This window comes from Cheilinus undulatus, linkage group 4 (genome assembly GCF_018320785.1).
Source record: "Cheilinus undulatus linkage group 4, ASM1832078v1, whole genome shotgun sequence".
Taxonomy (NCBI): domain Eukaryota; kingdom Metazoa; phylum Chordata; class Actinopteri; order Labriformes; family Labridae; genus Cheilinus; species Cheilinus undulatus.
The window spans coordinates 30,228,865-30,242,043 of record NC_054868.1 but is presented as its reverse complement, the minus strand read 5'-3'; the positions used below and the strand labels follow the sequence as shown (position 1 = coordinate 30,242,043).

General features: G+C 38.7%; 1 protein-coding gene across 2 annotated transcripts; it reads left to right on the top strand.

The window, feature by feature from the left end:
- Positions 1-1,564: 1,564 nt before the first annotated feature.
- Positions 1,565-11,969, top strand: LOC121508665 (serine hydrolase-like protein). 2 transcript variants are annotated; one of them, XM_041785658.1, is made up of 13 exons: positions 1,565-1,686; positions 1,803-1,946; positions 3,389-3,502; positions 3,660-3,701; positions 6,433-6,452; positions 6,565-6,639; positions 6,807-6,913; positions 7,124-7,203; positions 7,294-7,328; positions 7,466-7,542; positions 7,638-7,722; positions 9,547-11,426; positions 11,837-11,969. In XM_041785658.1, the coding sequence occupies exons 1-12, from the start codon at positions 1,665-1,667 to the stop codon at positions 9,667-9,669; spliced, it is 924 nt and encodes a 307-aa protein (XP_041641592.1). In that variant the 5' UTR covers positions 1,565-1,664; the 3' UTR covers positions 9,670-11,426; positions 11,837-11,969. The 2 variants fall into 2 exon arrangements, with proteins under 2 accessions (XP_041641592.1, XP_041641591.1); XM_041785657.1 differs by having other exon boundaries at positions 11,840-11,966.
- Positions 11,970-13,179: the final 1,210 nt, after the last annotated feature.

Sequence of the window (13,179 nt, the reverse complement as noted above, 5' to 3'; positions counted from 1 at the left end):
GAGAGAGAGGAGCAACGCAGCACTGGGCGAAGGCACACAGTGACCAAGACCATGTATTCAGATTGTTTCACAGCGATTATGCTGTAAATAACTTGGAAACAACATCTCTAATACCCAATACAAAGATGTGGGATGTTTCATTGAAGTAGTGCAGTGTCTCTGCCCTGTGCTTCTTCAGATCATCAACTCCCACAGCCTGTTTAATTCACCAGTTAGCATATACAAGTCCTTTTGTCATCTCATTACAATGGAAACACCAGAGTTAGTGTTTAGTAAAGATCCATACATCAAAAGTGCTCCTCATTTCTCCATTTTGTAAAGCAGGCACAAGCAATAGACTAGCTTTGTTTAGCTTAGCTTAGCTTTGTTTAGCTTTGCTGTGCTTTTCTTAGCTTAGCATAAATAGTAGGAATGGTTCATTGGCTAGCCTGGCTTGGTCAGAAGAATCAAATCAATCATTTTTTTTTGCAGAAAGACCTGTCAAATTCACTGATTTGAAATCTCAGAGGGTCTTTCCGAAGTTTTCCCAAACAGGTGCGTAAGCTAGCTGCCTTTGCTAGTCTTAATGCTATGATAGCTGACTGCTCTATTTACTTCAACTTAAAGCTTTGTCATAATATTCCCCTTTTTAATGTGTGAAAGAGTATTTCCTCACCCTGAGCATTCATCCTTAAGTTTACTTTAGGACACATTTGTGTGAAATCTGATTCGTTAAACCCCTCAGTGCTATAAAAACCCTCAAGCCAATAGTTAATGCTCAACTTTCACAGTCTATTATCAGACTGAGTGTGGATCATTTAAGGGCAGTGTAGCAAGGCTTCTTTTTAAGGAGTTCCACACTCTTAGGAGTGCTTTCAGATCTATTATCTAGTGCACGTTTCTATGGGTCCACGTGTTGAAATCATCTTACTAACGGCTAACTGAACTCCAATGCCTTCAATCAAACCACTCTGTTCTGTATATTATACTACATCTCATTGTGATTGGATTAGGAAAGGTCTCTGAGGCTTTTGATACATCTGATCCCTCCTTATTCTCTGATGATAATGATCTTAAATAAGATTATTCTTTCTTCAAGAACTTTAGCTGGATAGTTGTAGAAGAAATCAATGACAAATACATTTATTGTGCCCTGTCATCCACTGACTATCTGGGAACCAAGCTCAAATTCAGTTGTTTCTGTAATTCCTGGACAATTTCTGAAAAATATCAGGCAACACTATATATATTTAACCTTTAATTATGGAAATTCATAAACAAAAGCACATATTTAGTAGAGTTTAGTGTGGAAAAAAGAAAGTATGAAATATGTCATGACAGACTGAGGAAAGGCACTGCTCTACCAGGTTTCTTCTTGTGTTCACAGATAATTTAACAGACTTTACTGACGGCACCAAAGCAGTTAAAGTATTGCAATGTCATCCAACTTGTAAAACAGTAAGACCTGCCTCTGTAGTGTTTAATGATTGGCCATGACTTCAGCCACTCGTTGGGATTTTATCCAATGAAATCAGTCCTTGTAGACACTCTTTGTTTACTTGTGTTGAATGAGGAGGTTCCATAGGTCAGACAAAGACACTTTATGATTTTCTCCGAGGTTTGTTTGGAGTTGATGTCACACTTTTATATTTCACCTTTGCTGGATTTGGAAAAAAGACACCGAAATGTCCACTACCTTAAAAGAAGGTAGTGTTTCTTTATGACGCAATAGGCCAAAGGCATTTGAAAATGTAGTTCATGAATGTCTTTGTTTTTACCAGGGTTATCTGAAGTTCTGTCGTTTTGTGTAACTCTGTTTTCAGTTTCAGAGATCTCTATCCCACTCCCGTGGGGACAGATCAAAGCTAGAGCATGGGGTCCTGATGATGGTTATCCTGTGCTGTGCCTACATGGCTGGGCAGACAACTGTGGTTCATTCAACACCCTCATTCCTCTTCTACCTAAAGGTAATGTGTGACAGAGCACAGGAAAGTAGCTCTACATTAAAGCTTTCTGGTCTAGTCAGCCTCTACTAGTGCCCCAAATACACACCATTGTTTAAGTTTTTCTGGCAGTTTGACAGTGGTCAAAGTTGAGAATGGACAGCTGCAGTGGATTATGGCTAAGCTGGGTGTGCTGTTCCTGCAGCAGAGAAGCAAAGTTGATCCACACAAGGCAAAGCATGTGAATGTTGAGAAAGGGAATTATTCTGCTAGTACTATTAACATTAGGCAGCGCTATAATCACAGCCAAGTAATACATGTATATCTGTCTAGATCGATACATTGGTCTAAAACTTCTGAACTGATAAGAAAGCAGGTTTAAGAATAACCGTGCCTTTCCACTAGGTCAGTGGGTCATAATGTTTTTTCCTTTAAGTACCCCTAACTTTTATCAAAGAGGAGATGATGTAACCTTGCAAAGCAGATAGATACACCCATTTCCATGTTTCTCACTGGCATCCATCTTGCAAAGCTCCCATCTGAACCGTTTGGGCCCGGTTAGAAAGTAACAGGACCAATCAGCAATGAGGCGCAGTACTTTCCGGTGCAGCGGAGTCGTGACGTAAGCAAGCAGCAACAAGAGGTCGGTGCAGATATGGCAGAAGACATTAGTGTGGATGTTGCTAAAGCGCCAATTTTATCAGAACTTGATGACATTTCTTTGCTGTTTTCTTTTCAAAAACAACCAAAGTCGTGTACTGACATGTCTACAGTCACCATGGTTCACGTTATGCAGTTCTCTATGGATTTACTCCTCAGTAGCGGCTACGTCATGTTTTGTTGCTCTGATTGGCCCGTAAAGATGTGACAGACAGAACGTTTGTCCGATCACCCTCTGAGTTTTTTTCAACGTCTCTGCCCTTTTCCAAACGCTATGTATGAGAGATTTTCCAGATGGATGTGTGAAACACATCCATCTGGCCTGTCAGGTTAGAGATGATGGGAATGTCATTAAATGTTTGACATTTAAGCTTGTCATGATGCACAAGCCAACAAAATGACATGATTCTAAGTTGAATGCGATGTGTGGCTGTTACTGAAGCATCAACACAGACTTACACACTAAACCCATTTATCAGATATCTGTTTATTCACTGGGCTCATGATTATTATGTTTTGTTAATGTTTGAATATCTTAAATCTTGCAAAAATCAACTTCCTGTTTTAAGATGGATAATATACTGTATCGCCACAGCCACTGGATTATCCCCAGGTCTTAGAGTTTCAAAGGAAAAAAATACAAAAAAACTGGCAAAATAATATAGAAGTTAAAATTATAAATCTTAAATAATTAATTTTATATTAAAATGATAAATTTAAATTAATAAATCTTAAATTATAGATTATTCTTTGAAGGTTATTTGTAAGTTTTCTGAAGTGTTAATTATCTCTCTTTACCTCCTCAGAGTGCAGATATGTGGCACTGGACCATGCAGGTCATGGCTTGTCCTCCCATCGTCCTTCTGGAGTTTTCTACACTTTCCCTTCATACGTGGCAGATCTATACAGAGTTGCTGATGGTGTGTGAGTTTAAGAGATTCTGTTAGTTTGGCTGAAACCTCATTGGTGCAGGAGGACGAAACTCATCAGGATTCTGTGATGATTTGATCAGAGCTGTTATAGAAACGCCACAGTTTGTGAAACCATATTCTCATGTGCTGTTTCTTGCTCCGGCAGGTCTCAAATGGACCAAATTCTCTATCATAGGCCACAGTATGGGTGAGTGGACTAAAATCTAAATGAAACACCAGGGGCTGTGGCCATAGCGTTCCCAAAGTCTAAAGAGTTGATCCTAGTGATGAAATTCTGAGAAAATTCTTAGGATCATGACTTCTTCTGAGAATTTCCTCTCAAAGTTAAGAGTGTATTTTTTTTTAAGATAAAAGTTATTCACAAATCATCTTAGCCCTTTAGAGAGCGGGTGAAAAACTGTTAGGAGGATTTTTTTAGACTTAGGCAGAGGAAAAAGTGGAGGAACACTGTCTAAACACTAAATGAGGAATATTCTTTCTGAATCATAGTGGGCTGAAAAGACAAAAAAGTATTGATACAGACATTTCAGTTCATTTTTTACTTTCTTCAGAGCAAAATGAACTTATTTAGCACAGATGTTCGTTTTATAAAGTAGGGTTGATTATTACACAATTTTCAACAACAGTGTTTGGATAAGGTAATCAATTTTGTAGTCCTCCTATGCCCATTATCACCTGAAGAACACTTAATGGGCCTTAGAACTGAGTGGTGCTAGGACCTAATTTTATCTGCAAGGATAATGAAAATAACACACTTGCCATCATTGCATGGACTTTTTAGGCCGTGTACATATTCCAATTCACAGGAAACTTTGCAGGTTCATTTGGTCTTTCAAAAAATTTGATAATTTTTGTGTCTCTATTGCAGTCATTCAGAACTGCCTCAGTAGTGCCCCCTAACAGTTTTCAAAGCTAAAGACCCCCCTTTGACTTTGTCGTAGTATTATGAAATTTTGTGGGCGCTGGCAGCTTGGGGAGATCTACAGAGACTACCTCTGGGCAAGTTGTATATCTCCAGCAGGAAGTCTGTCATTTTTAATAAATAAGCAAAAAAAACAAACAAACAAACAAAAAAAAAAAAAAAAAAAAAAAAAAAAAAGATATTTTTGGCCATTTCCAGGGGTCATATCTGGATAAACTCATCCTAGGGAATTAATCTGATCAACTTGTACTTTAGCATGATGCCAGATGAGACATGGTTGATGCCCGAATCCAAACAGGAAGTCCACCAGGTTAACCTAATTTCTAAATAAAAGATTTTTTATGGTGCCAAATTAGTTTACCATTCTGTAACCTTTGTACATATATACATATATGTACATACATCAGACAACACTATGAGACTGAACAGGCTTACATGCAAATAACCCATCAAAGTGCCCCCTACTGGCAACAGCCGCCCAAATACATGACAGCCTGACAGGCTTTTTTTTGTTTACTCATGAATATTTACCTCCGCCAAGGAGGTTATGTGATCGGATGGGTTTGTTTGTTGGTTAGTTTGTTCATTAGTTTGTTAGCAACATAACTCAAAAAGTTGTGGATGGATTTTGATACAATTTTCAGGAAATGTCAGAAATGGCATAAGTAAGAATTGATTAGATTTTGGGAGTGATCTGGATCACTGTCTGGATCCAGGAATTTTTTAAAGGATTCTTCTGCACTATTGGGAGATAGGGCTAATGGCGGAGGTCTGCGCTGTTGCCACTTTATACCAGGAGATGGCACACATGAGAAACTTCAATCCCAGCAGCATTTTTGGGTGTGTTTCGATTCAAAGTTTTGGAGTTTTATAGAGTTTGAAAGATGCACGCCCGGTTGAGGAGACAAGTCGGAGCATAACAGAGAGAAACACAGTGAATTGTAGCGAGAATACTCACAATGCTGGGAGGAATAGAGGAAAATTCACCCTCTGCCATGACTTCCAGTTGTCCAGTGAGACCATGGGTGCATCTGTTAGCACCTGTTAGCAAAGCCAGTGTTTTGCCTCACCGTGTTTCCACCCCTCCAGGGAGGGAGTAATCATTGAATGCTTGGTGGGGGCACATGGGGACGGATCCAGGAATTTTTTAAAGGATTCTTCACTATTAGGAGATAGGGCTAATGGCGGAGGTCTGGTTTTATTAGTTTTATGGAAATAATGAAGTAATAAAATCTGCAGTATTTAACCCCTTAAGCCTGAAAACACAAATAAAAGCCAGAAAATTATCATTTTTTGGAACTGAAACATTTATTTCACTTTCTATTGAAATTCAAAAAAATCCAAATTTCCATAAAATTTAACATATGTGTTTTTTAGTATCTCATTTCATTCACTAGGTGTTTTTGGTAACTGATAATCCACTTGAGGGCATTTTTATCATTTATCAGATTGTATTCATAAGTTTTTTGAGTAATTTATTGAGCATATTGATTAGATTGAGGTATCATAAAAGTATGTATCAAATATGATACAACAGGCATTAAGAGGTTGAAGTGGAAACATATAAAAGTCTCAGTCCCTTCCCCCGTCCCCTTGCAGACCTGATTTAATGGCTGGAAATCCAGACCACTCTACTTAAAACTGAGTCCTGGAGTTTAAACCCCACAGATTTAAAACACATGCTGGAAGTCAGGTTACCTATCCTGACATAAAAGATTAAATGAAAAATCATCTCAGAAATAAAATACAATACAAATGAGGAAAGCACTTGGCAGCTAAGTACAAGAAAAAGGGCATCAAATTAGTGTGGCTCGCCCAAGTTTCAACTAGTGTGTGACTTCAGTTGACCGCAATAGAGACAGGCGAGAGTTCCTGAGGCAGTGGCCCGAGTTAAGCTCTAACCCAGCTCCTCTCCTTTATCCAAATTAAAAGAGAGACATTTCATTGAAGACCATGTACTGTTAAAGTGTCTGATCACTTTTTTACCCTCTTTCAGGTGGAAATGTCGCAGGAATGGTAACCATGACTCATTAAATGCACTATTTCACTTTATTCAAACAGTCTACTGAGAATATTTTGTTCACTGTCTTTCATATCTCCTGTGACATCTATGTTGTGTTTTCCTCAGTTCAGTGCACTGTATCCTGAGATGGTGGATGCGATCATTCTGCTGGACGCTCCTGGATTCCTACCAAAAGATGCAGTAATTTCACATTTTTTATTTCCACTTCTTTTCAGGGAACACCAGAGATGATGTTAATGAAAATGAAAGGAACCATTAGTGCAAGTAATGAAGGAAATGTTTTCACGTTCCACTCCTGTCAGTGGTTGCGATGTTTTATGTCACCGTTTCTTCTTCCTTTCGTACAGGCAGAAATCTCTGAATTGATGAGGGAGGGGATCCATGAGATGCTTCAGTATGAAACAAAGGCAGAGCAGAAAACAAAAGTTTACACTTATGAGAAGGCAATGGAGAGGTGTGACACTTGTTAGTTCATATTAAATAATGTTGAATTAGTGAGGCAGGTTTGCACTGATTTGAGCTGCATTGATAGATAAACTGCAAAAATCAAAAGTCAAAGTTAGTTTATTTATCTTGATTCAGTTGATCCCCAAAAAACAGGAAAATATTGGCTGTTAAGTTTCTAGTTGTTGTCTATTGTCAGCTTGTCTTTTATATCCTCCAGGCTGTTAGCTGCAAACCCAACTCTGTCTGAAGAGTCTGTCCGCATCCTTTTAGAGCGAGGTCTGGCTGCAGTTGAAGGAGGTTTGTTTTTACCTCTTCTTCTCCTCTCTGAGGGAGTAATCTTACTTTGCTTTCATTCAGCTCAGAGCTGAATGTGTTTCTCTTCTGCAGGGTTTGTGTTCTCCAGAGACCTGCGCCTTAACTTTGTAAGTCACTTGTAACCTCTTCAACCCTGTCTATAATTATTTCTATTGATAATTAATTTTTTAATTTTGTACTTCACTTCTATTTCTTTCTTTCTTTCTTTTTTCTTTCTTTCTTTCTTTCTTTCTTTTTTTTTAAGAAAAACATTGTGCGTCTCACTTTGGAGCAGAGTCTGGAGATGCAGTCTAGGATAAAGTCCTCTGTTCTTGTTGTTCTGTAAGGTTTTCAACACTGTATCAAAATAAATCAGTTTCAGTCCAACAATGCTGAAAATCTTTGCCACGTAACCCTGTCAAAATCTTTTTTTTTAGAGCAGACAAAGGTTTGAGTACTCTTCAAGACTCAAAACAAAAGGAAACAATATCCACACTTCTCCAAGGATATCTTGACAGAAATGTGAGTTTAAAATGTTTTTAAAAAAAATTAATGGTCTTAATAATGCTTTATTTCATTTTAAAGAAGTTTAATTTGACTATTAGTGATTTTATATTTCATAAGGCAAAATGTTTCTCATAAAATTATGTCAAAGCTATCAGTCTAGATCATCATACCTTCGTGATAAGACCACTTTTTAAATTGTTTTGTTCTATAATGCCTCCAGCCCATTGCATTTCATTCTTTCTTATATAATCTGTGGTATAGATGTTGTAATGAGTCCTTAATCTCAGAAGTGTGTTAGTATTTTAGCGCATTAGGTTTCCTCATTCTGAAGTCTACAGGATTTTTAAATTAGTGTTCATTGTGGAAAACAAAAGCATTGTTAGTTTTTTTGTTTGTTTTTTTTCTGCAGCATAAAATACTGTGCCTATAAAAAGTATTCCACCCTTGGGATGTTTTCCCCCTGTTTGATTTCATAAATCAATCATGGTCAAAATAATTTGGCTTTTAACAAAAAAAATATTTTAAAAAATGTCAAAGTATAGACAGGTTTCCACAAAGGTATGTCAATTGAAAAAATATTTAATGTAAAATAAATCACTGCATAAATATTCACCCCCTTTACAGTGACTGAGATGAGGTCCTGTCAGTTGGTGATGGTAGTCTCACATTTAGTGAAATGGAGATCACCCGAGTGCTGTGAATGTGTCTCAAGTGATTGTTGCATAAAGACACCTGTGTCTGGAAGGTCCAGTCACTGGTTAATTAGTATTCCTGGTTACCATTACACCATAGAGACAAAAGAACACTTAAGCAACTCATATTGAAAAGTATAAAACATTTCCAAGGCACTGAACAAGAAGGAGACCAGTGAGAGAGGCAAACTAATGCGGCAAAATCCTGGAGGACAATCTTATTCAGTCTGCAAAAGAACTACAGCTCAGGAGAAGATTTATTTTCCAGCAAGACAATAACCTGAAGCATACAGCGAGAGCTACTGAGAAATGGTTTAAAAACAACAAGTGAATGTACTGGAGGGGCTGAATCAAAGCGAGGTCTAAATCGAATAGAGAATTTGTGGCTGGACATAAAAAGGGCTGTTCACACCAGATCCTTATGCAACCTGACAGAGCTTGAACAGTTTGAAGTAAAATTGCAGTGTCCAGATGTGCTAGCCTGATTGAGACATATCCACACAGACTCAGTGCTGTGATTGCAGTCAAAGGTGAACCTACTGAACACTGACTTGAAGGGGTTTAAATATTTTTGCAGTCACATATTTTAAGTTATATATTTTTAATCTAATTTACATTATGTTGTAGAAATCTGTTTTCCCTTTGACATTGTAGAGGGGTTTTTGAATAACTTTTTTGCTCAAAAAAGTCAAATTATATTGACTATGACTGATTTATAAATCAAAGGGTAAAACATCCAAGACTTTTTAAGACTTTTTATAGGCCCTGCATACTGTAATAATCTGTATAACTATAAATTCAAAGGGATCAGCAGATAAACCTTTGATTTCTCAATAACTTCCCACTGACATGAACATTAAACATCAGCACAGTAAGGTTGGCAAGGTGTAATTGTAGGTGCTTTTAAAATGTGAATTCAGCAGGCTGACAGTGTGCCAATTAAACTAAAAACAGACTTGATAATGGCTTACACTAGGAACAAAGGCAGAACATGAGAAAAAAGATCCTCCTTTGTCAGCTTGTGCCAAAGATGGATGAGAAAGCATGGAAACTTAGGAGGAGAGGGGGACAAAAAACAAAAACATGATTTCCAAATTTTGCATGATTGTACTGAAATGTGTATGATCTTTATTTGTCTCTGTCTCAGCACACGGTGGTTACAGTTCCAGGCGATCATCACGTCCATCTGAATAATCCTGAAGTCGTCGCTCCAGTTGTTTCTGACTTTCTGCAGCGTAAAGTGATCTCACAGCAGCTGTCAGCATCGTGAAACCCACATGCACACATATACTTAGCATAAAACTTCACACTTCAAGCCTCATCAAACTGTTCTTATCCCTCTCAGTTTGCATTTTCTCAAAACTAATGAGTAACTATTTGAATAATCCTAAGAGGATTCTTCACTGACTCTGAATAATTACACCTCAATGTTTAAACGACCACTAAATTGGCTTCAGATTCACTCAAAATGCCTGCATGATTTAGTTGTCTGATTGTGGGTGTTTTGTATGACCCCTCCTACCACGTCTGCTTCCAGAAAACTTAATTAATTGTTTATGTAATACCTTTTTTTTCCCCTTTTGTTGATGGTGTCTTAGCTGATAGAGTGCCTGCTTTCGTCTTGTTAGAAACAGATGTACTGTGAAACTAGAGGGGGACCTTTGAAGAAATGCTGTAGTTAGAGAATATGGTAGGAAAATTAATTAAATAAGGCATAAGGGCTTTCTAATTTCTATACACTCACTGACCACTTTAATAGGTGCACATTGTTAGTTCAAGGTTGGACGACCCCCCCCCCCCCCCCGGTTTGCCTTCAGAACTGCTGTAATTCTTAATGGCATAGTTTCAACAAGGTTTTGGAAACATTTCTGAGTGATTTTGGTCCATATTGACACGATAGCAGTTGCTGCAGATTTGTCAGTTGCACATCCATGATGCAAACTCCCCATTCACCACATCCCAGGGGTGCTCTAGTGGATTGAGCTCTGTTGACTGTAGAGGCTATTGGAGTACAGTGAAATCACTGTCATGTTCAAAAAAAAAAACAGTTTGAGATCTGAGCAGTTCTGAGGGCTGGTGCTTTGCAGAAAAAAAAGGAAATCATACGCCAGCCCTTTAAACAAGATTGCTAGTCCAGCCCTCGCCATTTGTGTTAACAAGTAGTTGAACAGATGTACCTAATAAAGTAGCTGGTGAGTGTATATTATAGTAGGAGGACATAGAGATAGCATGATTTATTGGAGCAAAGAGCTTTAAATGAAATAGAATCCCACACTATTAGTATGATTTGTGCATTTTCTTTATTTAACCACGCCTCCAAATGTCATTGCTGATCTTTTGGACTCTGCTGCTCTTTATCAACTGATGGTAAAAATGGGTATCATTAAAAAGATGACACTGTGTAAACTTCTCAGTAAGTAGGCCATCCTCTTTGTATTTGGAACCAGCAAGACAAAAACTCATTTTTTTACCACTCTTTTACTCATGAGACTGACTCCATAAAAGGCTGCAGCTGCCGTCAGTCACAGCAGATATGAGAGGAGATGCTCATCCAAAATCCCCTCCTTCTCCCTCTTTCTCTCTCAATGTCACATAAACGGTGCGACGGCCTTGGTGTTAAATGGAGTGGAATTGATTTTACGCAGCGAGCAGAAAGGCGGCAAGCATCCAGAGACATCTGAAGGGCTTGCCCCCCTCCTACTCCTCCAAAAAAGAAAAAAAAATAAGATTATAGTTATATAAGTTTCCCTCCCACTCCCTCCATCCTCTCAGCCAGCAGCAGGGGTGTTGCCATAGCAACCCCCACCCTTCGAATTTGAACGTCAGAGCCAGGAGCTGGAGGATGAAGCCGCATGCAGCTTCTGTCTCTTGTGCTGCTCAGAGAGCACCTGTGATTTTGGACGTCTCACTTGCAACATTTAGAGGTGCTGCACTGGAGGAAATCTGATGTTTGATTGGAGTCTCGGCTGCTGCACATCACGTACTATCAAACACAGAAAGACTAAACTGATTCTGCTGCACTGAAAGGTAAGCATGATGGCTTTGTTTTCTACCTGAGGACTGTTATTATGGAGTGCAACACCTGTATGTTTGTATATTTGCAGATTTAATGTCGTGTATGTGATAGAAGTGTCAGAAAGCATGCTGCCTGGTTGTGTGATGTCTCACTTTCTGTGCTTTGTTTTAATTTGTGCATGGAGAGACACTCTTTCAAAATACTGGTGCATCTGGATGCTGCAGATTTTTAATGCATTTTTAGGTTTAAGGGAAGGAGTTATTTCAAGAATTTAACAAAGTGCTCTACTCATACACCTTTCCCTAAATCTCTCCTCTTCCCTCCTTCTCTTCCTCCGACATGTCCTTCCTCCTCATCCACATTCTGTCCTCTCTTCCTCCCTCTCCTCCATCCTTTCCCATGCCTCTCCCTCCCCTGTCAGCAGTGATGTCGTGGCTGTTCCTGGACTGGTTCGTCCCCCTCTACCTGCTGGTGTCGGTGTTGGTACTGGCAGGATTCGGAGCGTGTCTGTACTTCTTGGAGCCCGGGCTGCAGGATGCCCACAAGTGGAGCAACAAAACAGTCCGGCATCACCCGCTGGTGGCCAGCGTGAACTGCAGAGATGACGATAGCAATGCTCTGATATGATCAAGAGGGTGAGGTGGAGCGGGGCGCGCCATCTGGACAGGGGTGCTGCCAGGACACCAGAGGGGAGAGGACGGGAGCCAACACCTTAAAGATGGAGACAGGAAATGGATGGGGGAAGAGATGATCTGATAGAGAGAGTTCTGTGTCATCATCCTAACTTTTCACTGATCTCTATCACACCTGAAGCTGTAGAGATCAGGGGAAAGTGAAGCAAAAGAGTGAAGGAAGATTTTAAAGTGAAGCCAAATGCACAAGAAGACCACACACAGAGATGATGGAGGACATGCTGCCCTTTAGAAAATTGTTTGTACAATGATGTAAATTTCACGCCATCTTATAATTGTGCCAATTTTTACATACGTTTTTGTAAATTGACAATCACTTTACATGTATCATGAAGTTTACTTCTTGTGAGCATTTCTTTAGCGCAGTGGCAAGACATAAGTGCAATGAATTTGTAACCATCAGGGAGGGTTTTAATCCTCCCTCTGGTGATGTCAGCTCAGCAGCTGCAGAGAAGCATGTGGCTTGTTAGTGCCAATGTGCCAAAAAAATGGTGTAGTGGTGACTTTATAAAAAACAAAATATGCTGAATAATGCAAGTGATTTATTCAAGGTGCCAAGATATCTTGATGGACCAAGAAAACAGAAAAGTAGTATTTGGTATTGCTTAAAGTGTACATAGGTTTTGTTTTCATTATTTTTACTCAACAGCATGGGGAGGAAACTGGGCGTGTGACAGCCCACTTTTGATGATCATATGCTTCCTTTATTCATAAAAAATAAAACTGTTTACCCCTCAATCCTGTTGATGGAGTGTGTTTCATAGCTTTTTTTATTATCAAATAATTCATAATGTCAAAGATATGTGAGGTGTGTTTACTCTTGTAGAAAAAAAATAAATGAAATGTATGGCAAATGTTCCTAAGTAAAATTTTAAGATACCAGCTTCTAACTTTAGTATTTCTTATTCTGGTGTCTCTCCATCAGTGTAGGCTACTGTTTAAATAAAAACAATAATTTGATAGAAGTGCTTGACAAAATATGGTTTTTATGGGTAGTAAATCATATCCAATCAAACTGTTTGCATTATACTAAAATAAATTAAGTAAGAAAGATCATTTCTAGTGGGTACAT